The following is a 24,793-nucleotide window of genomic DNA, read 5'->3' as shown; positions in this document are numbered from 1 at the left end:
TTTTCCTGCCTTGCCGCCAGGGGGCGCCAATCTCCTAGCTCAGCCCTGCCCGGCGGGGGCAGCGCCTCATGAATATTCATCAGCTTAGTACAACGAGGACGTAGCGGGCTCCCGGAACCTTCCCGCTCGCTCCCGCCCCGCCCGCCGGACCCGAGCAGCTGGGACACGCGCCGGAAGCGGCGCGACGGGCAGGAGCGGGGCCCTCGGCGGAGCCGCGGAGGTGAGGCTGCTCGCGGGGCGTCGCCCGCCCGGGGGCGGAGGCCGCGCTGCCCCCGCTCCCCGCCGGCCCCCCAGCGCCTGAGGGGCGGGCCGCTCCCCCGGGACGGGCCCCGGCCCCTCAGCGACCCCCCGCCCCGCTGACGGGCACTGCACCCCCCAATCCCAGAGAGACCCCCCCCGAGCCTCACTCAGCCCCCAGAGCCCGCGGTCGCAGGGTGTCTCACGTGAATCACGCGTGCGGGGCTTTGTCGTTCCCGGTGTAAACGGCAGCAGTCCGCGGGGATCGGTAGCTTAGTGAGCTCGGCGTGTGATCGTGTCCTAGGTGCACAGGAGAAAGGGTGACTTGTCTGTTTCAAACGCATGAACGTTTACTTGGCCAGGGGTTATGAGACACCCCCCCCCACACACACACACACAGTCTCTCTCACGCTTTTTTCAGGCTGTTTTATGAACTGGCTTTAACCCTGTTGGACCCCTGGGCGCCTGCTCCGTTCGACCCTCCGTCCCCCTGCCCAGCCTTCCCCAGACCCTCCTCCTCTCTCTAAGCTTCTCCAGATCTCCTAGGCATCTGCTAATATCCCTCACTCTCTGCCCCCAGTGGTCTAACCTCCCTCAGGTTCCCTCCCCAAACCTCCCTTACCCCATCTGCTCCTCCCGACCACCACCCTAGCATCTCATCCCTCTCCGTTATCCCTCAGGCCACCTCCCCAGCCATGCTCCCATCAGTGACCCCACAAAGCTGAGCCTGGCAGTGAGGAGGTGTTACAGGCTCCAGGGCCTTAAATAAATGTGCTTCCTATTGTTTCTAAGCTCTCTGCCCAGGGATTTTTCTCTTGGGTTTGATATTAATATTTTTACTAGCTTGAGAACCCGTTACAATGACTTGACTTTGTGTCCCAAAATGAGACTGACCACTGAATTATAACGTCAACCAAAAGCCATCTTCATCCAGTGGAAAATAAAATCCTCTGACTATCCAGGTGCAGGAATCCCTGTCGGATAGTAAAGGTAACCGTAATGGGTGTGTCTGAAAGTAACAGTCCTAGACAGGCTGAAAGAACTTCAAAGGCACTCAACATCTTGTCAGCAAGAATCTGAATCCGCTTCCCTTAGCGGCGTAGCCCTTTATATCGTGGTTATTTTCTGCAGCTGGTTTGGGCCAGTGGACAGACTGAGATATTGCCTACTCCACTGCCTGGAAGGGACTGGAGACTGTCCAGACAGGAAGGATAAAATGAGGCTTACTCTCCTGTCTTAGCATGGTCCCTCCATCTTGCTCAGGAGGTGAAAGGGGGGTGTTACGTGATAGGCCCCCCTAGGTCTGAGAATTACTTGGCAACTTCAGTTTTCAATGCATAATATTCCTATAAACACGAATAAAGAGCACTGTCTTAACCTTTTCCTTTTCTCTTTCTAGGAGGAGAAGGAAATGAGCTGACATGTCAGAAAACCATGTGTCTTGCCTGGCCTTTGGCCAGGCAGTGATTGGGCCACCTGGCTCGGGGAAGACCACTTACTGCTTTGGCATGCAGGAATTCATGTCCAGGATTGGGCGGAAGGTGGCTGTGGTGAATCTGGACCCAGCCAATGAAGGGACTCCTTATCAGTGTGCTGTGGACATCTCAGAGCTTATCACCCTGGCTGATGTGATGGATAATCTGAAACTGGGCCCCAATGGTGGTTTGATCTATTGCATGGAGTACCTGGAAGCCAACTTTGACTGGCTGCAGGAAAAGCTGGCTAAACTCAAGGGTCATTACTTTTTGTTTGACTGCCCAGGGCAAGTAGAACTCTGCACCCACCATGGCGCGTTGAAAAATGTCTTTGCACAGTTAGCTAAGCGGACCTTCAGGGTATGTTTTGGGTTTTATGTATAGTAATAAGATGGTTCAGCACCCGTAGCTCTCGCATGTTTGCTGAACTACGTTTAAAAGTGTTACGTCTTGCAGACAGGCCTTATGAATCTGTGGAGTGTGTGTAATAATTAATAATATGCTCTTGCTGTGTATTGGTCCATTCAACCAAGTATATAAAAGCACTTTACAAAGGTAGGAAAGTATTTTGTGGGGAATGAGGCACAAAGAGGACTTGCCCAAGGCTACCCAGCAAGTCAAAAGAATAGAATCCAGGGCTCTTCCTTTGCTCTACTCCTAGTGTCTTTCTACAAAGTTTTCACATTTTAACCCAGTGAACGTTGTAGCTTGGGATAGGGAGGAATGTTTGTATGCCAGAGTACTCTGGACCTGAAGGATTCTATCCCAAGAAATTCAAATGATCTTTCAAGATGTGTAACCCAGATCTCATTCAGTTAAAAATTATGGGGCAAATTATATTTTAATGTGCTTGATGCAAACATTTATTTTAATGCAACATTCTTGTACGTTGAAACACACAAGCCAGCAAATGCACAAGTGAAGGTTTCCATAATAAAACTGTCTTGCTTACATTACATATATCTCATACTTTGGATTACTGGCTAGACCATTAATGTATAACCGGTATACTGGACAATCAAGGAGGGTAAGGTAATTTTACTTTCTGAGTAACAGCCATGTTAGTCTGTATTCGCAAAAAGAAAAGGAGTACTTATGGCACCTTAGAGACTAACCAATTTATTTGAGCATAAACTTTCGTGAGCTACAGCTCACTTCATTGGATGCATCTGATGAAGTGAGCTGTAGCTCACGAAAGCTTATGCTCAAATAAATTGGTTAGTCTTTAAGGTGCCACAAGTACTCCTTTTCTTTTTGCGTAATTTTACTTGAGAATCTTATTTAGAATCTTAACTTTTGCATTTGTGTGTGTGTTCGAATAAACATGGTGGTGCATTCACATAGTTCTTTGCATCTAATTTTTATCCTTTCTGAAAAAAGAAAAATCACTATAGAGTTGTATAGATGAGTTCTTATGCACGTCTGTAAGCTTCAGTACACTATAGATACAGGAAAAAATCTATCTGTTGACACAATTGAACTCTGTAATATGGAGTTATACATTTGTGCAATTTCATAGTATGACAGGTAGTAACGGAACTAAAATCCTAAACCAGTCTGTTTCATATCTATGAAAAATAATTAATCAAATTGTTTATAAATTTATTAATTCTTTCACAAACCACACTGCGACTGTTCGTCCTAGAGAAGTTGGATGTTATAAAATTACTCTGTTATTGAGTTATTTTGGGGTGAATACTTGTATGGGAAAGGTGGAAAAATTGTATACAGTCCAGTAATTCAAAACTGGTTTTAACGTGGACTTCCATCGCCTTTGGGCTGAGACCAAGCATGGAAAGTTTCATCCCGAAAGGAAAGAAATTCCAAGCAAGTGAATAGAGGGGGCTGAAGTGGAAGAAGAGTTGCAACTTTAACAATCTCTCTTGTTGTTGGTGAAAGTTTGGCATGTCTGTAACCTTTTTTCATCCATTGATACCAAAGTACTTTATAAAAGTGCGTCAGTATCATTATCCCCATTGTACAGATGAGGAAACTGAGTCATAGCAAAGTGATTTTCACAAGGTCATTCAGCAAATCAGTGATAAAGGTGGGAAAACAATCCAGGTCTCCCGACTCTTTGTTTGGTCAATATCCTATACAGTGGATCATGCTTAGTGGTCAGAGGTATACAAATAAGTATATCAAACATCTAGGGAGAAGTTGGCTGATGGTTTTTTTTCTGATTAGAACCACATGAGTCTGGAGGGCTGGATGCCTTTATCTTTCTCCTGTGTCACAGATTTGCCTTAGTGACTTCTGCATATTTGCATAGGCAGATTCTGCCCTGCCTCTGATTTTGCACTATTTCTCGTTTCCATTTTGCAGTTGGCTGCAGTTCATTTGGTGGATTCCCACTACTGCACAGACCCTGGAAAGTTCATCTCGGTTCTCTGCACCTCCCTCTCAACCATGCTGCATGTGGAATTGCCCCACGTCAACGTCCTCTCTAAGATGGACCTGATAGAACAGTATGGCAAGCTGGGTAAGAGCCTTTGGGAAGGAGGCCTGCGTGGAAGGAAAATGAGTGGACCCTGCAAAGGAGCAGAGGGTAGAAGGGAAGTGCTGTGGAGCTGACTCTTATCAGAGAGAAACTAACCTCCTGATAATCGGCAACTTGGGGATGATGGACAGGAAAAGTATATAACATCTCCCAGAGTTCTTGGTGAAATATTCTGGACTGTGCAGTTAGCTGTGTGCATGAGTACTCTCGTAAGCGCTTTGAAAGCCATTCAGTAAGAAAAAGGAGATCCTGAAGTGGCCACAGGGTCCACTGGTAGCACCGTAGACCTGTCTGTTCTTTCTTTTGCCTTTTCTGTTCCAGCTAATCATCAACCTCCTCTCTCTGACATTTCACACAGCCTCGCCACTCTTGGGGCCAAATTCAGTAAGTCTCAGGTGGTATAGCTTGCACCTTTAACATATATTTTAAACCAACTTAAACTCAGTGGGCGAAATTCAGGGGTGATGTGTAAGGTGGGGGTGTTAGTTGTACATTGGTGGGTTGGTGCGAATCTGAAGGAGTCCCTGTTTCAGTAACGTATTTGCTGAGGAATCTGGAAGTAGTTGCACCTGCCACCGTTCTAGATGTGATTTGATTCACCTGCTCTCCCCTCTCCAGCCCCTGCCATGTGGAACAGCCTCACTCCATCTCTCCACCTCTCTAAATCTCCTCTGAAGATGTATCTTCTCGCTTGTCTTCACATCTCATTCCTTCCCTGCTTCTTGTCACTCTGTATTTGACTCTAAAAGCAGATGGGACATAGTCTGTGTGAGACGCTACACGAAATAGTCGTCTTGTACCTGTTGGGGAAACTCTCAGCTCTGGAGCCTCTTGTGCTAATGGGATTGCTGGGGAGCTGTCTGACTCACCCCTCTATGGGGAGACTCACTGTTCACTGGGCTTTGTTGCATATTCTCATTTGATGGTAGGATGGCATTGGAGCCTTTGAAGAGGGAGCTTGCCCTGCTAGCTACACAGAGGAGTTAATGTTGTCACAGAGCATGTTCAGAGGGCAAAGAAAGGGGTGGGCCAGGACCCCCCCACCTCCAAACCCATAGGAAAAATGCAGGTCCTGGTCCTGAAGCTGCTTTTCTTGTCTTTCCTTGCAGCCTTCAACCTGGATTATTACACCGAGGTTCTAGATCTCTCTTATCTGGTAGACCATTTAGCCACCGATCCGTTCTTCAAGAACTACCGTCGCCTCAATGAGAAGTTGGTGGAGGTGATTGAGGACTACAGCCTGGTCTCCTTTGTTCCACTCAACGTCCAGGTAACCCAGCTTGAGGTGTGGGTGGGTTGGAAATGACAAGGAATGTTTTGCACGTAGCTTTCTGATTCATTAACTGCCTAGAGTAAGTTTGTGGGCTTCTAAAGGGAGCTCCGTTCTCCCAATGAGCACCTGACAATGAAATCTTGTCACCTCCCATGTTATTTTTTTTCCAGACTTCAGCTGTGTCAAGTAGAACTGTAATTTCACAGCTTGATTTCTGTAGCCTTGAATAAGCATACTTATATTAAAAAAAACCAAAAACCCTGTATTACCCATGCGGTATTAAGTCCAAGTTTTCTTAGTGCCTTTGATAATGGTCTAGAAGTGGGCTTTGGGAGACTAATGAAACTCAAATGGTACTAAACTTGGAGAAATTGCAAACTCTGGTCAGGACAGAGAAATACAGAAGGGAGGTACAGAGAGTGAAAACTTGAGCAGAAAATAACAAATGAGTCTCCTCCTAGAAAAATACAGCTAATATATCAGGGTGGGGAGGGAATCCAAAATATGAGATACTCAGTAGTATGGAGAAAGCAAGGAGGCTATAATATTGAGAGAGACACGGTGGCAAGAATGGAGAGAAAATCAGGCCTGAATTTATAAATGCCATGTAGCAGCAAAAGTAAAGCTAATGCAGTTTAGGGATGCATAGGCATTGCATCATGGAGCAGGGAATTAAGGATCCCCACTCTACACAGTTGTCTTGTAACTGTATGTGGAGTTCTGCATTCATTGCTGGGCACTGTCAACTGAAATATGCCGATAAATTTGCAGCAAGAGAAGAGCAACAAAAATAAGCTGACAGGCAGAATAATGTTAGAAGGAAGGATTAAAAGGAGTTAATATATACTAGTAATGTATACTAGAGTTGTGTAAGTGACTATAGGGGAAGATACAAATATTTGAATGGAGCAGGAGGGAGAAGAATTATTTATATAGCACTTCACCTGTTGAAGCACTGTGCTGGCATTGGTATCACCCGGCACCACTTATAGGTTAAGTTTGTAAGTATCAGTATCCCTGTTTTATGGACAGATTAGGAAATTGAAGCATCAAGGGCCTGATCCAACTTTCATTGAAGCCAATAGAAAAACTCCTATTGACTTCTTTGGGCATAGTATTGGACCTGGGGAAGTAACTTGCCAAAGGCCACGCAGCAAGTCAGTGGCAAAGCCCAGTTTGCATCTCGGGACCTCCTGACTCTCAGTCCTGCACTCATTCCTCCAGATCACGCTACTTTGCCGCAAAACCCTCTGACAGTGGGGTGTGGAATGCTGTGGAGGATGCTTCCTGTGACACTGGTGGAAGCCTCATTACCTGGACTTTTAAAACTAGACTGAACAAATCCCTAATTATAGAGAATAATTTTGTACTGGAAGGGAGACAGTTCTTCAGGTCCCAATATTGGCACACCTTTTTTTCCCTTCTGATGTCTACGATACAGCATGTTACTTTCTTTAAAGTGTTTTCCGCACATTAATCCTCCTACACACTCTGTGATGTAGGTCAGGGTAAGTGTCGTTCACCTCGTTTTAGAGATAGGGATGCTGTGGCAAAGTTAGGTTACTTGCACAGGAGGGAGTCATTATTAGAGTTCTGACTGTAATTTGGGACTTGCTGACATATAGTGCCCTGTGCTAGCCACTAAACCACTTCCTGTAGATCACTGAATTTCTTCAGGGGAAATGGAAATTTTATTTCAAGAGTAGGCTGCAGAGCATCCTCAATGTAGGTTCAGAGCAACTGCCTTATTTAGACCAGGTTGTCTTAAAAGATGGCCAAGTCCATCCATTATATTGTAAGCCCTTTGCTACAGAGATCTGTCGGTTATGTTTTTCCTTGGGCATTTTGGCTGTTATATGAGTAGAACCAGTACCCAATGGCTGGAATTCTGCGCCCTCGAGTGAAAGAATACACAATATAGCTGCTGCAGTTTTCCCCCATCTCTCTCTCTCTCTCTCTTCTCCCCCATGACCCCCCCCTTCCCCCCCCCCCAGAAAAAAGCCCTGAACCTTACATTCGCTGATGTTGGGAGCTGCACACACACTCATTTCTTCATAAGGAAGAAATCACTTTCCAGGGAGAATTGTGAGGCATTCCCTTTCCTCTACCCAGGCTGAGCGTGCGGCTGTGGGATTGCACCCATCCCTGCTAGTTGTTCAGACTGCTTGACTGTTTTTTCTTCTTAATGCTTCTGTTAAAGCTGCTGCTTCTCATTTTCACCCCCACTGTGTGTCACTCTTCCCAGGACAAGGAGAGTATGCGACGGGTGATGCAGGCAGTGGACAAAGCCAATGGCTACTCCTTCGGAGACTTGGAGCAGAGAAGCCTTGAAGCCCTGATGTCTGCAGCAGTGGGAGCTGATTTCCACTTCACATCGTATCCTTTGGCTGCGCTTCTCTCCTGTGTGGAGTCTTGAACTCAGATTTATGGCTCTAGGGATTTCATATAGGCCTGTTATCTCAAGGTCTGAATTCAGGCCATGTTATTAGTACCTTTTATCTGATGCTGTTTAATGGCATGTGTACAATGAGTTGTTAGGTCTCAACTCAGATCCTATTGGACAAGGGTCCACATCAAACCCACCACAACCACATTTGGCACTAATTGGGATCTTAATTGGGGGGGTGTCATTGACTGTATCTCTGTAATTCGTGCTCACTGGGCTTGTTCCTTCCACAGAGCGTAATTAATCATTTGAATTAATGCCACTTTGTTTGGAGCTTGTTTGGACCAGCAAGAACTACAAAAGCATTTGAATATTGCATCATCTTACCAATGCTACTAGTTCCCATGTTAGCTTTCAGGCTAATGTTGAAGTCTATTCTCGGATGAGAAGGTTAGAGCTCCTTTGTCTCATAGGGTGCTTTGAACCCCAGCCCTTCTTGCTGCCTTGTTTTCCTTGATTCCTGGATGATCAGCACACTTGCAGTCCAGGAGAAGTATGTGCAGCCTCAGGAGAAAACAGTGGAACAGGAAGCAATGGAAATATAGTGCTCCTGTATCTTTCAGCAGGCTTGTAGTGGAAGGAGCTCCCTTCCTGTTTTAAGTGTGTCCCACCTCTTCCAATCAGGAGCATGAGGGGCCCTCTGTGTAGTGTGACTTGGACCTGGTACTTCCTGGGCAGAAGTCCAGCTGTTAAGCTCCCTCTTTGTATGAATGCAGTCCTGCATCTGGATCCTGCTGCATATGAGCTATGTTTTTCTGGGTGACAATGAGATCAGGACCTCCATAGCTGAGTGCAGGGCAAATTCAAGATCTCCTTACAAGAACAAGAGAGAATTTTCACCTGATCTAGGACATCAGCAGCAGCAGAAGAAAACAACTTCTCTGTAGAGCAGACAAGATGTAGGAGCCCACTATTGCCAAGTCTCATCCCTCACCACCATGACCAAGGCCACGTCTCAAGTGAAAGACAAATCAGCATTTACTGCAGTGAATGGAGCTCCTTCTTGTGGAATGAGTTCTCCATGTATTGAATGGGACCTCTGTGCATCCTCACAGTGAGGAGTATCCACTCCTTAGAGAGCCAGCCACCTGTCCATTCATCCCTGGGAGGGAGGAGAGGTGTGAGTTTTGTTGTTGTTTTTTTTTAATCATCAGCTCTTTCTTAACAAAAATACTTCTCCACCCCTTAGTTTCACCCTGTACTTTTGAGTTTGCTGTGAACTCCCCTGAAGTGGAGAAAATGCAACAGTGCTGCAAAGCATGGGGGACAAGACGAGCCATGAATAGGTTCCTTATTGCAGATGCGGCCACACGTTTCTATTAAAAGCACTCTATTCTCTGTGGTTTCCTTCTGTGACCTACCTGGAAGCAGGACAAGTATCTGCTTGGGATGGGGTGGAGGAAAGGAGGTCACTTCTTGTGCACTCTATTCCAGTGGACAAATTTTGTCTCTCTGCCCTGCATGACAAAACCCTGCCAATGTCCTGTTGTGAGCTCCTGAAAGCTTTGCCCAAACTGTACTAACAGGAGTGTTCATAGGCTTATGACTGGGGAAGAGCCTGTGTGGTTCAGCAGAAGAATGTCGCTGGCTCCGCAAAGGTTGTAGCAAACCATAGAAGTTAGGTCTTTCTTTGTCTCTACTAGGTCCTTTACTGTAACCTTCCTTTGCTATATCCCTCCATCTTTGTGGGATTGTTTTCTACAGTTGATTGTCCAGTGCTTTACCCACTTGAGTTTTAAACATCCCAAGCAACGGTGTGCCCACTACTTCCCTGGGGGAACCATGAGTAATTCTGCTCCTACTTGCTGTAGAGACAGTTATCAGGCTAGTTAACTGCTGGTAGAGAGAGACAGTTATCAGGCTAGTTAACTGCTGGTGTGAACGCACCTATCTCTGCTAGAATGGCATCTAATGATCTGAGTCTGCCCTGAAGGAGGATGCTTGAGACAGGTACATGTTGTGTTTTTTAAACTGATCATGCCTGGCAATTAGCTTGTAATGTTCAAAGCCATTTACAAATGGATTAATCCAAAGAGCACCCCGGTGAGGCTCCGATTAAGTTGTTACAGTTTCATAATGTTTTACAGATGGCAAAACTGAGACACTGAAAGGTTAAGAGACTTAATCAAAACTTCAGCAGCAGAGCTGACATTTTAATGGTCAGCAGTTCCTGGCTCCCAGTCCTGTGCTCAGGCCAAGTTTTCCATCCCTTTTCAACTGAAATATTGTAAAGAATAATCTAGTTGCTTCATGCTGTAGAACTTAGCAGGAGAGTTTCCCTCTCTTCCCCTGTACCCTCCCCTGGGCAAACAAAAGAATTGTAGGCTAACAGCTGGTAGGAATATAAGCGTGGGTGGTACTAAAGACTCATGGTAGAAGAATGAGATCTGCATTTTCCTACATCTCACGGTATTGTGGCTGGGGCTCAGAGTAGGAAACTTTCTACTCTGTTGCTTGTTGGTGACGGAATGGGGATGCACGTGACACATACATAGGGTTGGGTTGCCTCATATCAGTCATGTCATGAAGACCACTCTGGAGTTTAGAATTGAAAAAACAAAGTTCTGTCTGCTCTGCATGTTCAAAGTTTTTGGGGCACTTTTTAGAAGAGTAGGGTCTTGCCTGCATTGTTAAGCAGTGGGTGTTGTCTGCTGGTGGTATTCTCTGCCACAGTGGTAACTACATTGCAGTGATTATGCATATAGATTGAAGTGCCATCTCATCATGTATTTAGATTGAAACTCCCTCCTTGACTCACCCTGTTGCATGTTGGTACTGTAGTCCACATGGGACATAAACTTACCTGCTCTTCTGTTAGCCATACTGTCGCTTGAGTGTGTGTTTGGAATGTATTCAATCTTAAATGTGAATTTTATGACTCAGAGAAATGTGGTGCTTTAAGAGGGCATTTTTAGGTCAAATTCGATAGAAATGTTTCTATTGGTCTTCAATTTTATATGTTGTTTGGCTTTTTTTAATTTCCAAGGTAGAAGTAATTTTTTTAAAATTCACCTGTAGTGTTTGCCATTGGAGCAGTATGCTAGTGCAGAAGAATTGAGAGTCCCTTTTCTTTTTCCAGGCAGAGAGAAATGCAAAAAAACAAACAATATCAGTAGTGAAAAGTAAATGTTCAGAGTTCCAGCATTAAGGTGTTCTTAGTAATAGGTCAAGAAATCCATTTCTAAGTCCCATCTAAATTTTAACCTTTTCAGCTTCTCTAATTAGAAGACCTCTTGATAGCTGGAAGTATCTTTCTTTATTATTTTACTTTCTCTCCGTTCTGGCTAATGGTAGAAGTTGCTCTCTGTGCTATCTTGTCACTTAGGAACCTTAAAACCAAGTGTAATGTTGAAATTCTCTCCCTGCCCTTGGAGGGTTTAGGACCCAGGGAGGTGGGGGAGATGGAAGGAGCATAACCAGATGAAAGCAATGTCTCACTTGGGTATTAGAATTTCCTCATTATGCGAACCCACAGAGATCATAGAGGAGAGAAGATAGCAATTGCCTGATCAGCAAACACAAGGCAGCAGACCACCACGTATGGTAACAGACCCCTACGAAAGTAATAACGAGGCCTCTCCTGTTCGTGAACTAGGTGAGTCAGACGGAGTAATTAAATTGTACCTCTCTATGAATTATTGCTGCTTAGGCATAGCTGTAAGTGTTGATATTACAACTGGATGGACGTAATGGGATGATTGCTCCAGTGGAAAAACCCGCAGGGAAATGTTGCTGTTTCCACCTCTCAGTGCAAGTCTTACCTGTTGGACACTCAGGCCCCAGTGTACCTGCTGATACCCACATGTTAGACTCAACATGGGTGAAGAAGAAAAATGAAATGCAGGGGGACCAATTCCATTCCTGTTGATAACTCTTTCTGCTAAGTGCCCTTGAAAGTGAGCTGGAACTGGAGAGCCTTAAATCTGAGGTGGTAGAAAAGTTGCTGATATAAGTGAGTTTGCACCCACTGAATTATACAGCCGATTATACAGGATGTATAATCTGGGAGTTCCCCGAAGCAGGGAAGGGTTATGTTTTGGATCATGTCTCTAGTTAACAAAGACATCATGTGGGGTAGAGGACAGTAGTTATTTCTGAAATGTGAGTTAAATGCAGGGCAAGCTTATGTGGCTCTGAAAGTCTCATTTTATGGAGCAGGAACTCTACAGAGCTGATCTATCAGCAGGACTCCCCAGCTCCCAATTGTAAGTCACTGCTTGTATCAGATGCAGCAAATTCCTTCTGGTCTTCCCTCTTTCCCGCAACCTCGCATTGCCACATACCTCCAAGTTAGATATTTGTCGACAAATGACTCAGGCTAACCTTCTGCTGACACCTATGTGTGAAATAGCCTCACTCCTGGAACACCCAAGAGCCAAAGCCTCATTCCCACTTCCCTGATTCATTTTCATTTAGGAGGGATCACCAAAGCGGAGCTGGGCTGGGTATGTTTACAAGTTAGCTATTTTAGAGAGCTTTCAATCTTGAAATGTTCCAGTGACCTGAAGTGAGAATCTGGAATCCAGCTGGCATTTTTAATCCATTCTCCAGGAAGTGATTAAATACACTGACGGTTTTTCTTTTTTTTAAATTTTTTATTTTTTTTTATTATAATATTTGTTGGATGACATCTCACTGAAGCACAGTGTGTTCTCTCTCTTCCCTTTTCCTAAGGGGCATAGTAAAGTTTGACCCACGCTAAAATGGTGAATAGTATTTCTTACTATTAATGAATATATATTTTTATTCCAGTCACTTTATTACCTGTAGCTCTGGGTCTTTGACCGTAGGGGAAGAGGCAGGGAGTGGAGGGTGAAGTGAGTACAGAGGCACAGGATCACACTGACTAGAGGTGGCAAAGCCCTGTTGATTCATGGAGCTTATGATCCCCCAATAAGGAGAGGACCGAGTCCCCTGGATGAACTCTTAAGCATTCTAAGCACTGCATTTTATGACATATTGTTTTGTTGGGTGTTTGGTTGTGTGCCCCCCTCTCTCCGGGTTGGTTTTCCAGTAGGATCTGGGAAGGATTTGAATAACAGGCTCATACACACATTTTGAGGAGCTTTGAGAGCAGAGGTAGTGGAATCTGTAGAGGAAGGGGCTGTAATGATCGGTCACAATAGGCCAATGGCTTATTATGTGTGTGGATGAGTCTCTCTATTAAAGTTTGAGGTTTGCCCTATAGTTAGTCTTAGTAGAGGGTTTGCCAAACTTCTGGGAACACATGCGGTCGGCTGCTTAATTTGGAGGAAGCACAGTCTTGGTATCTGAGATCAACTTCCATAAGGGAGGAGCAGGAAGATGGTAAATTGAGAGCGTGATTTCTTACAGCCAGGATGCCTTATTCCAAAAATTTATACCTGCTCCAAACCCCCTTATCAGCACTTAAATCTGTAAGAACTCTTGGAGGGTTTCAATCTTCAGCAAAAGGCAAACAACACTTAGCTTTCAGAAAGGTTTATTTACAAGTGAAGTTCTATAAATAATACACAGCTTTTCAAGATCTTGGCCCATACATTTGAAGATCTTATTTCCTTTATTTGGGTCTCCTATGTGCAAGTGATAACATGCTGACTGGCTGGACGTTTGTTATGCTGGGACATGCGCTCTACAAGACAGCATTCATTTGCTCCACCATCCTGAGAGTCGGACAGGTTGCATCTTTCTTCTTAGCTTTACCCCCATAGTTTGGAAAGCTAAATCTCTCCTTGGAGATATGCCCTAGTGCTGCTGAGCACAGATTACCACCTGTATCATCCTCTGGTTGCTCTATAAGAGTCTGTCTTCCATCTTATGCCACAGCCTTTAAACAGTGGAGGTTCTTAGACATGTTCTCATCTTGTAGGACTATGCAATCAGCTATGTTCTGTGAGAGTAGAGAGGTTCACACCATTGTGCAGCTGCCCCTTTCTTTGCCCTCTGCCAGCTTCTTTCCAGTTGTTTTTGCAGACGGAAGAGGGCAGCTTCTCAGTGTCAGTAAGTCTGAGTGACTGTTGCCCAAGTGGATGCTAGACGGGGGATAGCGGAGTCACACTGACCATCACTCGAGGGCACCTCTGCCAGAGCATTGTTGTAGACTGGGGATGTGGAGGGAGCTGATATAGCAGAGGCCAAGCTGCTATAAGAGACCGAAGATCCTCTCAGGAACTGGGGGTTGGAGCTGGACTGAGGAGCAGGACTGATAGAGTTGCTGGTGACGGACCACAGGCTGGGATATTGACTGTAAGGTGAAAAGAGAGTTACCATCATGGCTTATCTCACTCACTTCCAGTAGTGCAGCTGGTCTTTCCTCTCCTTGGCGTCCTTATTCTGATACACTCCTCCATGCTCAAAGTCATTCAGCTGTGAGGAAACGGGATGAGACTAAGGCTTATGAATGCACTTACAGCCCATCTGTAACTGCACCACAGTCTTAGCAGGAGACTGGTTAAAATTTGCAATGTGGGCAGAACATAACTGTGTTGTAACTAGGTCATGTAACCCCTCTGGAGACATGCCCAAGGCTTATGGCATAAATATAACGTGGGTAGGGTCCCTCTGCGCTACACATTTTCACTAGGCCCTTGATGAGGTAGCTCTTGTAGAGGAGACAAGCCCCCTTCAGGGTGAGGGGTGCCCCTCCTGCAAAACTCCCTCCTCACATCTTTGGCAGGGGAGAGTAGGGAGCTTCACCTCCTGCCTTTGTCCTTCCCTACAAAGCAAATTCTAGGTGGGGAGAAAAAAATTGTACCTCTTTAGCAACAGGCTAAGAGTTTAGCTTGCAGCCTACCTGCTGTCTTGATTCTCCATTCACCTGGTGTTCACTCCCCTAAATGCTGCGCAAATCTACCCCTGCAGACACAGCTGTGCTTGATTTACACCCTCAATTTCTGCATTGCTGCCCCCTCTACCTGCACCGGTCCATGCTACTCCAGTTGTGAGCCCTCTTACACCTATCAGTAAACCTCAGCCGATATCTCCTGAGTACCTGCTTTCCTCAGTCATTGCCATCCCCTGGGCACTGCCAAAGCTCCTCTGCTCTGAGCTGTCAGGCTCATTCTAACCCTAAACATATAGAGAGGACAATGTGCTCAGTGTCCTGATGCAGGTAAAGTTCAGCTAAGGACTAAACTGAGACACCATGTTCCCTCTCCATGTGGTTAAAATCAGGGTGTGAAACCAGCTACCACTGGACATTAACCCCACTTAGCTTCCTTAATTCTTTAGTCTAGGAATAAAAGCGCTCTCCCTCTTTGAAGAAAGGATCCAAGTCTGTGCCATACCTTGTGGTAGAAGAAGTGCCGGGTAGAACCCCCATAGAGCTGGAGAGACTCCGGCCAGGCCAGCTGTCAGGGGCAGGCACCATGGAGAGGCCCGTGGAGTTATCTACATAATTAGCTAAAGCAAAAATAGATTATTTGGACGTAGAGCAAATGGTGACACACAATAATAAAGAAAGGAAGGATCGCCTGGTGCAGTGGTTCTCAAACTTTTGTATTGGTGACTCCTTTCACGCAGCAAGCCTATGAATGCGACCCCCCCCACTCACCCCCATAAATTAAAAACACTTTTTAATTTAACACTATTATAAATGCTGAAGGCAAAGTGGGGTTTGGGGGTAGAAGCTGACAGCTCGCAAACCCCCACATAATAACCTAGTGACCCTCTGAGGGGTCACAACCCCCATTTTAAGAACCCCTGGACTAGTGATTAGAGCAGTAGCCTGGGAATCTGGAGACTTGGGTTAAATTCCCTGCTCTGCCACAGACTTCCTGTGAGACCTTTGGCAAGTCACTTAGCATCTCTGTACCTCAGTTCCCCATTTGTGCTCAAATGCTACAGTAATAGATGCCAGATCAGTACCACAGACTGAGATTAAATGAGATTTTTGTCCACGCCCTTTACAAATGCTATATAGAAAGACTTCCCCCAATACTGAAATCCAGCTGTCTCTGGGTGGAGCATAGAAGTGATTGTCAAGTAGCGGCCCGATTCTGTTTTGCATTGTTTGGCAGCAAGCTCTAGTTGTGCACCCGCACTGGACAGGACTCCATGCAGCAGGCCCCCCCTTACCCAGAGAGGAGCAGGCCTGGGTGCTCACTCTCACCGGTGGAGATGGGCCTTTCTACCCCGAGGGTATCTAAGGGTGAAGGCAGCTGTGGTGATGCCTCTGCTGGGCAATGAGGGTCTGATTTCCAGCGGGTGCTAAGCACCCACAACTCCAGCTGAAGTCAGTTAGAGCTGTTGCGGCTCAGCACCTCTGAAAAGCCACCCCTAAGGGAACAATTTAATAATGTGCTCCATCTGTTTAAAGGACAATTCTCTTTCCCCTGCCCCGCTCTCTGCATTGAGTCCTGCAGTTAACTTCATAGGCAGCCCAAGTCTTGGGCCAGTCCAGAGTAGGGAAGATGAATGTGGTTGGGGTGTCCTTACTCGGTGAGGCGTTGATCTGGCTGTATGGGTTCGGATAAGGGGAGGCCCTCTGGTTCCGCAGGCTGGAGTGTGTCTCGCAGTATGAGCTGTGGCCAGACGAGAGGCCAGGACTGCCTGAGAACGCAGACTGGGCAGGAGAGGAACAAAAAGAGCTGGTGCCTGGCAGAAACCAACCCCCAACTGCGAAAGGAAAACAGTCAAAGGTAACTCAAGGCTCTTTAGGCAGCTAGCATCCCTGTCAGAGATCTGTCCAAAGGCATGGCACAGAGCTGGGCTGGAAACGAGCAATATCAGAAATACAAAACCATGGAAACAAGGGGCGCATTTGCAGAAGTTCCTAAGTCATGTAGTAGCCAGAGTCTAATTGGTTTTCAATTGGACTTGGGAGCCGAGGTCACTTCGCTGCTTTTGAAAATGCTACCCATAGTCTCTAGAATGTCCAGAAACGACGCTGGCGGTATTTTAAATGGTGGTCTCTAACTTTTAGGCTTGTTGCAAGAGACGGACACCAAATCAGATACCTGTTATAGGTCAGCATTGGGAATCGGAGCCTGAGAGAATTTCACATCTCAACAATGCGAGGTCCTGTTGGCTCCATTTGGAGATCATACAAACCATGGACTTTTCATCCCCCACCTGAACCTGTTTCCAGTGCAGCAGTGAGGGGCTAAGGAACCTGAGACTCCAGTTTGAAAGTGTTGTAAATGCTGGTAGGGTCTGGTCCTGTGAATGTCCTGAGCACTCACTGACTCCAGGGGGAGTTGAGGCACTCAGGCCCTGCTCCTCAAAGGTTTTTAGACCCCTAACATCTATTGAAATGAGTTAGGAATCTAAATACCCTTGGGGGGATCTAGGCCTCAGTGCTCTTCAGGATTGGGCCTTTTGTGTGTTCATGTCCTAGTGTCCTAGAGATCAGTCAGAAAAGAGGAAGTCTCACGCTGTGAATAGCCAGACTGATGAGCTTCGTTGCTGGGGTCCAGAACGTCTTTGGACTCGCACCTACATGGAGAATATAGAGAGGGAATAAAGTCTCCAGTTAACCAATGTCAGGCATTCATTAAATAGAGTTCATTTACAGGATCCCTTTAAGCAGTGCCATACAGCCAGTTGCCATCCTGACTCCCAGCTGCTTTAGGGGGAGCAGAGTGGTTAGAGCGGGGAAGTGAGGTGGGATCTCTGGGCTCTGCCACTGAGGTACTGATGTGGTTTTGAGTGAGTTTTTTTCCTGGGCTTCAGTTTTCCTATCTGTAAAATGGAGACAGTTGCTCACAAGGGTGTTGTGAAGATTAATTCATTCCCTTTTATAAACACTTAGATGAAAGGAGCGCAAGAGGGGCAAAGCACTGCTAATGATTCATGCAAGCTGACCTCAGTCTCCCTCAGCCACCACTCACCTCTCCTTGGCATCCAGGAAGGCTTTTGCAAAGGGATTATGTTTAATTTTCAAGGCAGTGATCTGAAATGACAGAAGACGGTTGCAGTTCAGCTTTTTTAAATATAAACCTTCAGCCACTCCTGACCCTTCTTCATGTCTCCAACACCCCTCCCCACCCCGCCAAATCTTACTCTGGCACACTGGTATCATCAAATTGCAATTAACTCTGACATTAAGCAAGTTACAATGGCTCTACATTTGTATAACAATAGAATTTGGCCCTTTTGTTGTTTCTATGTTGGATCATATCAAGGTGCTTCTCATGAATTCCTAAAATCCACTTGTCTTCACTCCTTGGAAGCATGAAATGGGAATCATTCTAACTTTCCTCCCTTTTATTTACATGTTCGTTGTAGGATTGCTCATGAGTGGTACATGCCTGCTAGTGGTTTTTATTTTTTAATAAGCACTTGTCTAACAGCTTCTCATATTGAAGCTGTTAACAAAATAGTGTCGTCATCCCCCCCGCCGTCCCCTCACCCCGAGATTCAGAGCTGTTCTGTTTTCTACAAGTGGCGATGCTGAAACGCATAGAGGAGGGGACTTGCCAAGTGTCAGAGCCAGGATTAGAACTCTCAGGTTTCTTGCCCCAGGCTCTACCTTAGACAACACTTCCTCACTAGCCATTTTAAACTAAGAACGGAAGAGAAGCAGCATTTTTTCCCCAGGGAAGGCAGAGCAGGGTATTGCATTAAGAGCCAAATTCCACCCAGCCTTACATCCCAGGGAATACCATTGAAATCAGGGCTGGATTTGGCTCTAATTCTTATGTGGACTTCAGCTGTTAGTCTTTAAGGTGCCACAAGTACTCCTTTTCTTTCAGAGATACAGAAGTTGTTTCCAGAGCTGGCTTTCACGAGCAGAGACCTAAAGTTCCTTTGTTTCCAGCAGCGTCCAGGCCTAGGGTTAGCACTTCACTTTCCCCGATCTCCTAGGTGTGAGGGATTGTTCTCTGTTCTGCAGGCTTGACCCTGTTGCCATGGCTGTCAGTGCGAACGCTCCCGTTGGCTTGGGGAGCAGCGCGTAAGCGTAAGAGACAAACAGAAGTTTGATTTCTCCCAGGCCCTGCTCTGTGAATCAAGTCTCTGCATGGTGGGGGGAGAGGCTTTATGATATACACACCATAAAGGGAAGTGGATTCCAAGTGACATACAGTGTATTGGATCTGCCCAAGGGAGGAGGGCATGCCCTCGGAGACAGGTGATGGTGGGAACAGAACGGGGACATTGAAATGAAACAGTTCATTGTTCTGGAAAGTATTGGAAGGGTTCCAGTTGGATACGTTCTTCACTTTGTCTTGAAATGTTGTGCTGTTAAAAAGCTGCCTCGTTCCATCTCAGAGGTGGAACAGTTGCAGGGGAAGTGGTCCACATGCCTCTGATCTACAGTGCTGTGCCTTTCACGATAAAACCCCCTAGCGCACTCTTATCTGCAGGAAATAATTATTCGACTTACCTCCTCGTTCTGATAGGCAGTGACGGCAATAAACTGGGTCTCCGGGAAAGCAAAGCTGCTGATTGCTTTCTGAGGCCCCCCGACCTTCACGATGTGGACGCGGGGCTCATACTTGTGGAGGGAGTTCAGCATGATCTGAGGGACAGAACAAACACACTAAACAGTGGCCTTCAGGCTCAGCTTCATCATCTGAGGACCTGATCTTTCAGTGTGCCAGAAAAGCAGTCAGTATGCAGGCCAGAGACATGCATCCCATGCCTGCAGTATCTCCTTCACTCTGTCCTGCAGGTGCATGGATAATGTAATATGATAGGGCCTGGTGTAACCACATGGCTATTTGCTCGATAAGTTTTCTCTAATCTAGGCTCCTGCACTGTGCTCAGTGAGCTTTTTGAGTATGTATTTGCTCAGGACAAACTAGTGGCATCTTTGGGCCACTAACTGAAATCCAGCTTGTCCACTGGAAGCCCTAGAGAATGACTGGACAAGCGAATGCTGCTGCTTCAATAGTTTCCATGGGATAAGGGAAATAGAAACTTAACTTGCTGTCTTGGGCAAGTATCTTAGAGCTCTCCAGAGGGCTGTAAGATACTTGCTGTCTTGGGCAAGTATCTTAGAGCTCTCCAGAGGGCTGTAAGATTGGCTATCCCCTCACCCTACTGTGAGCCCCTTCCAGAGTTACCTGCCCCCCTCCATTCATCTTGTTGGAGAGCTTGACTTTGCTGAAGGTGACGGTGGCTTTCATCCAGTGAGCCCCAAAATTGGGGGATTTGGGATGGATGTAGACGCAGCTCGGGCTCTGGGGCTCAGGCTTGCCGCTAGGAATCCACTCCCCGTTGACATACTTCCAGCGGTTCCCATCTGCAGCCACAAAGTCCAGGAGGATAGAGTACATGGAATTGGGGTCCAGGCCCGAGATGCCAACCTTCAGCACTGGGAACATTCTCCTACGCAGGGGATAGGAGGAGGAGATGTTTAGTTGTTTGATTCACCTTTATTGGCTGCTTTGCTCCTCTCAGCTGTCATTGCAAACCCACTTCTGCCACAGGTTTAATTACAGCGCTGGTCTCTCTCCTGCCACCTTAACAAGTGTATTTCTTAACCCTTCACCTGTATCACAGAACTTCTCCCCACAGTGGCATTTCAGGTTTCAGAGTAGCAGCCGTGTTAGTCTGTATTCGCAAAAAGAAAAGGAGTATTTGTGGCACCCCAGAGACCAACCAATCCACTTGAGCATAAGCTTTCGTGAGCTACAAAGTGAGCTGTAGCCCACGAAAGCTTATGCTCAAATAAACTGGCCAGTCTCCAAGGTGCCACAAGTCCTCCTTTTCTTTCTCCTTACAATGTGTATGATAATCAAGTTGGGCCATTTCCAGCACAAATGCAGGTTTTTCTCACCCCCCCCGTACCCCCCCCCACACAAACCCACTCACCTGCTGCCCCCACTCCACTCTCCTGCTGGTAATAGCTTATCTAAAGTGACCACTCTCCTTACAATGCGTATGATAATCAAGATGGGCCATTTCCAGCACAAATCCAGGGTTTAACAAGAATGTCTGAGGGGGCGGGGGTAGAAAAAAACAAGGGGAAATAGGTTACCTTGCATAATGACTTAGCCACTCCCAGTCTCTATTCAAGCCTAAGTTAATTGTATCCAATTTGCAAATGAATTCCAATTCAACAGTTTCTCGCTGGAGTCTGGATTTGAAGTTTTTTTGTTGTAATATCGCAACTTTCATGTCTGTAATCGCGTGACCAGAGAGATTGAAGTGTTCTCCAACTGGTTTATGAATGTTATTCTTTTCTTTTTGCGAATACAGACTAACACGGCTGTTAAACCTTCCTGGTAACTGCTAGTTTCAGAGTAAGTAGGGGCAGTACCTTCGTTTTCATTTTAATATAAACTGATCTGTTTGCCATCAGTTTTCTTCCTTTTCAAACCAAACAGACTAGTCTCTCCCATTCCCGTAACTGGGAGGGGAAACTACTGACCATTTTTAATTCACCTCCCATCAGATCAAAGTGATCAGCCTGTTACCGTTTTCCTTGATCATTCTTGGATGGTGGGGCCGGGGGGAACACCCCAGTTTGTAAATTCTGAGTCCTCGCCACCTGCCTACATAACTGTCCCAGCAACGGAATCTATCAGAGCCATCTTCTCTGCAGCAGCTCTCGGTCTCCGTATCGCTCAGGTGAAATTCATCCTTGTGCAGAGGGCCAGCACAAAGACTCTGTGCTATTTACAGCCCAGGTAAAGCAAAGCCCCTGATGGGGAATTTGTACGAATCAGACAAATGTAGCTATGCAACTCCGCTAAAACCCTACGGATTCAAAATAAGGGTGCTTCCTAGACCTTGGCCCCTACCCCCAATGGTGGGGGGGAGAGGCCTCCCCTCCCAGCCCCCCATGTCTGGTGATCATGCCACAAGGAGCTCAGAGCCAGAAAACAACCAGTGGCACCTTCCTGGAGACAAGAGCAGCGTAAAGGGGGGCTAGGAGGAGAACAGGGTCCTGGTGGATCAGTTGGGTAAATGTATGTATCTGGTGCCTGGAGGCACTGGTGATGGGCATCTTAAAGATACTTAAGGGAGGTAGATAGAGGGGTGGAAGGAGAGGCTACCTCCAGACAGCTCAGAGGAGGGGTAGAGAGAATTCTTTGCACTCACCGGCCAGTTTTGGTGACTATCATCTCATTGGTGAGCTCCTTAAAGTTCATCCACAGCTCTTTCTCCTCCAGCACCACCTTGATCTCCCTCTCCGAGACATCCTCTTTCTCAGGGCCCATTTCCAACTCACTCTCCACCGCACTGAAGACATGGTCCAGCCACTGGTGGCTGGGGACCGAGCTCATGGTGTCTGGCTTCCTCTCTGCCTCCCTCTGGGAATCCCACCGCAAAGCCCTGGAGCCCAGCACCTAGCATCAGGCCCAGACCTGCTTGTCATTGGGACTCACTGGGGAGGGGATGGAGATACTTCTGGGATTTTAAACCTCTCCTCCCCGCCCCCCTCAGCAGGACTTGTGGAGGCTTGGGGGGGGCATTCCTTTCTCATTGGCTAAAAAGAGCTAGCTGGTGCCCCCTCCCAGAGAGATGAGGAGGTGATTGGCCAGCCTGGGGAGGGAGCGGGAGGTATGGCTGGTCACTCTGCTCTCCTCCCATCTGGAGGGGGAGAAGCTTTCATGTCTATGTGAAACTCAGTGGGAAACCCAATCTATCTCCCTGCTCTGGAGATGGGTTCTGTCAAATCCATCCTGTCCCTGGACCCACTGCTTCCCCAGGTTCAGGGGTCAGGGGAAGAGATTGCACTGCCATTGACTGCTGAGCATCTTTCGTCCAGGAAAAGGCAGTCCTAACAAACCATCCGAGGGAGTCGTCAAGCGAGGAAACTATTAGCTTTGAGAGGTGGGGAATGCTGTAGCCCCTTCCACCCCTCCCTCACCTGCCCCCCTCTGCCCCAGCATCTCCCTTTCCCCTGTGAAATCCCTGGAGGGTGGGGAGGAAGGACAAAACTGTGCAAAAGTCTCAATATCACATTGGCAAATATATGTAGCAAATTGCCACAGAAAAATATAGCAAGGGGCGAAATGCTGCTTGCCCCAGCCGGGCAGTGACTGAGTGCTTAGAGCAAGTTAAGGGGGGGGAATCACTGCCTTTCCCTGCTCCGATGGCAGTAACAATCCTGTTTAAGGCCCCGATTCAGCAGAGCACATGCTTCAGTCCCAGTGCACACCCGCACAAAGGCTTGGCTCAGGTCTAGTTGCTTGACTAAACACACAAGGGGCCCGACATTAGTGCTGAGTAAAAGCCTTAAAATCCCACTTTGCATGTGTGGCTAGTCTGGACAAGGCCTTGCCTGGAGGTATAAAGTTGTTGCTAGACACCAGTGACCAGCTAGGGCCCCGGTACTTGTAACCCAAACACCCCAGGTGCACCCCACCTCCTTATTGCAGTGGGGCTGAGGCCCTGGTGCCTGGATTGCTCTGCAGAGAAAAGGATACTTCTACTTCTGTAGCCCTTTGTGTTTTCAAAGTAACGAAGCTCACAACGTAGATGGTCAGCTCTCAGGGCGGGGTCTGTCTTGTTGTTCGGTGTCTGTGCAGTGCTCAGGACAATGGAGCTTTGGTCCATGAGTGGGGCTCCTAGGCACTATCACAATAAGAATAATAAATAATACTTGCAGAAATATTAACCTAACGAAGCGTCACAACCCCACTGTGAGATAGGTAAATACCCTCTGCCTAGGCACGTAGATGGCCCCCATCTCTGGAGTACCTGAGCATCTCACAAGCAATGTATTTATCCTCACAGTATCCCTGTGGGGGATAGTATATGATAAATATAGTATCATCCAGATGGGGAAACTGAGGCACAGTGATCACACAGCACATTAGGAACAGAATTCAGCTCTCTTGGCTCCCACCCTCTGGCTCTAACCACTAGACCACACCCGTTGGGACGTAAAATGTTCTCCCTATCAAGTCTGTCTGGAGCACCAGCAGGCGCAGACATGGGGAACTCAGCTGCTTGCTGGCATTGTAACTCGAACGCAGTTGATTTTATACGGCCTGCTGTTGAGCAATGTTCCCTGAGCCCTCACTGTCTCCAAGGGCTCTGCAAAGTGAATTGCAGAGATGGGCCAGAGCAGCCGTATTTGGATCCAAAGCAGAGTTGGAGAGTGTTTGAATTTGGGTTTCCCTTTATAGAAACGCCCAAGTTATGAAGCTTGGATGTGACTGGTCTTGCCCAAAGCTCCAGAATGTGGGATCAGGCCCATGTCTGACTGAGACATGGTTAGTGCGTAGGAATGAGATGGGATTGCTCTCCTAGGATGGATCTTTTTGAGGTGGGGAGTCTTTTTGAGGACTCTGGGGGATTTTTCCTCTGTCTGCTCTGTTTGCAGGCACAGAGCTGGCATGCTGGCTTTTCTGCAGGCCAGTGAAATGTGTGTGTTTGCCCTTGGGCTGGGGAGCTGGGATTTTTAACACTTAAGTAGCTTGAGCCTCCGGAGAAGTGAGATGATGATGCAGGGTCCACACTGTGGAGGGTTAGATGGATGGATTCTGTTTCAGGATATTGGCAGCCATTTAGTTTTGCTTTGTGCCTAACGTTTCTTCCATCAGAGTGTGAAGTTTTTGTAATACGTGGTGGGTCCTGTCAGGAGAACCAGGCAGTGAGGAAATGCCAGCTTCCTTCCAAACTTTGCTTTGCAGCCTGCAGGGCCAGGGTAAAGAGATAGCAAGCAGGGAAATTGCCTGGGGACCCAAACATGATTATTACCCCATTTTTACAGATGGGCAACTGAAGCCAAGAGAGATGAAGGCTGACATTTTAAAACCTGCCTAGAGGATTTGGATACCTGAGTGTCCAAATCCCTTAAAGCATCGTTGAAAATCTGAGCATAAGTGACTTGTTCAGCATCACACAGGGAGTATATGGCAAAGACAAGAATTGAACTCTCATCTCCTGGCTCCCAGCCCAGTGCCTTTACAATTTTAGTTTCCTCTGTTGTGTTTTGCTTGGTCTCGCCTTGTGCTCTCACTGGGTGCAATGACGTCCGA

The 24,793-nt window shown here is 46.8% G+C and overlaps 2 protein-coding genes across 3 annotated transcripts in view; one reads left to right on the top strand and one right to left on the bottom strand.

Annotated features, from left to right (window-relative positions):
- Nucleotides 1–20,454, top strand: GPN2 (GPN-loop GTPase 2). 2 transcript variants are annotated; one of them, XM_073317869.1, is made up of 6 exons: nucleotides 1–220; nucleotides 1,637–2,072; nucleotides 4,038–4,194; nucleotides 5,322–5,482; nucleotides 7,731–7,861; nucleotides 11,407–20,454. In XM_073317869.1, exons 2-6 carry the CDS (start codon nucleotides 1,659–1,661, stop codon nucleotides 11,438–11,440), a joined length of 897 nt encoding a protein of 298 aa, XP_073173970.1. In that variant the 5' UTR covers nucleotides 1–220; nucleotides 1,637–1,658; the 3' UTR covers nucleotides 11,441–20,454. The 2 variants fall into 2 exon arrangements, with proteins under 2 accessions (XP_073173970.1, XP_073173969.1); XM_073317868.1 differs by lacking the exon at nucleotides 11,407–20,454 and adding an exon at nucleotides 8,404–9,269 and having other exon boundaries at nucleotides 9–220.
- LOC140900498 (T-box transcription factor T-A-like) overlaps nucleotides 13,391–24,793 on the bottom strand; it is a 53,741-nt gene continuing 42,338 nt past the window's right edge. Inside the window, exons 7-15 of the mRNA XM_073317867.1 lie at nucleotides 23,173–23,381; nucleotides 21,903–22,136; nucleotides 19,919–20,183; nucleotides 19,237–19,371; nucleotides 17,741–17,802; nucleotides 17,284–17,345; nucleotides 16,347–16,526; nucleotides 15,197–15,311; nucleotides 13,391–14,154 (exon numbers count right to left, since the gene is read on the bottom strand). Coding sequence (XP_073173968.1) covers nucleotides 13,908–14,154; nucleotides 15,197–15,311; nucleotides 16,347–16,526; nucleotides 17,284–17,345; nucleotides 17,741–17,802; nucleotides 19,237–19,371; nucleotides 19,919–20,183; nucleotides 21,903–22,136; nucleotides 23,173–23,381 — 1,509 coding nt within the window. The 3' untranslated portion in view covers nucleotides 13,391–13,907. The remainder of the gene's footprint in view (nucleotides 14,155–15,196; nucleotides 15,312–16,346; nucleotides 16,527–17,283; nucleotides 17,346–17,740; nucleotides 17,803–19,236; nucleotides 19,372–19,918; nucleotides 20,184–21,902; nucleotides 22,137–23,172; nucleotides 23,382–24,793) is intronic.

This window comes from Lepidochelys kempii, chromosome 19, assembly GCF_965140265.1.
Source record: "Lepidochelys kempii isolate rLepKem1 chromosome 19, rLepKem1.hap2, whole genome shotgun sequence".
NCBI classification, from domain to species: Eukaryota; Metazoa; Chordata; order Testudines; family Cheloniidae; genus Lepidochelys; species Lepidochelys kempii.
This window is presented reverse-complemented; position numbering and strand designations above follow the sequence as displayed.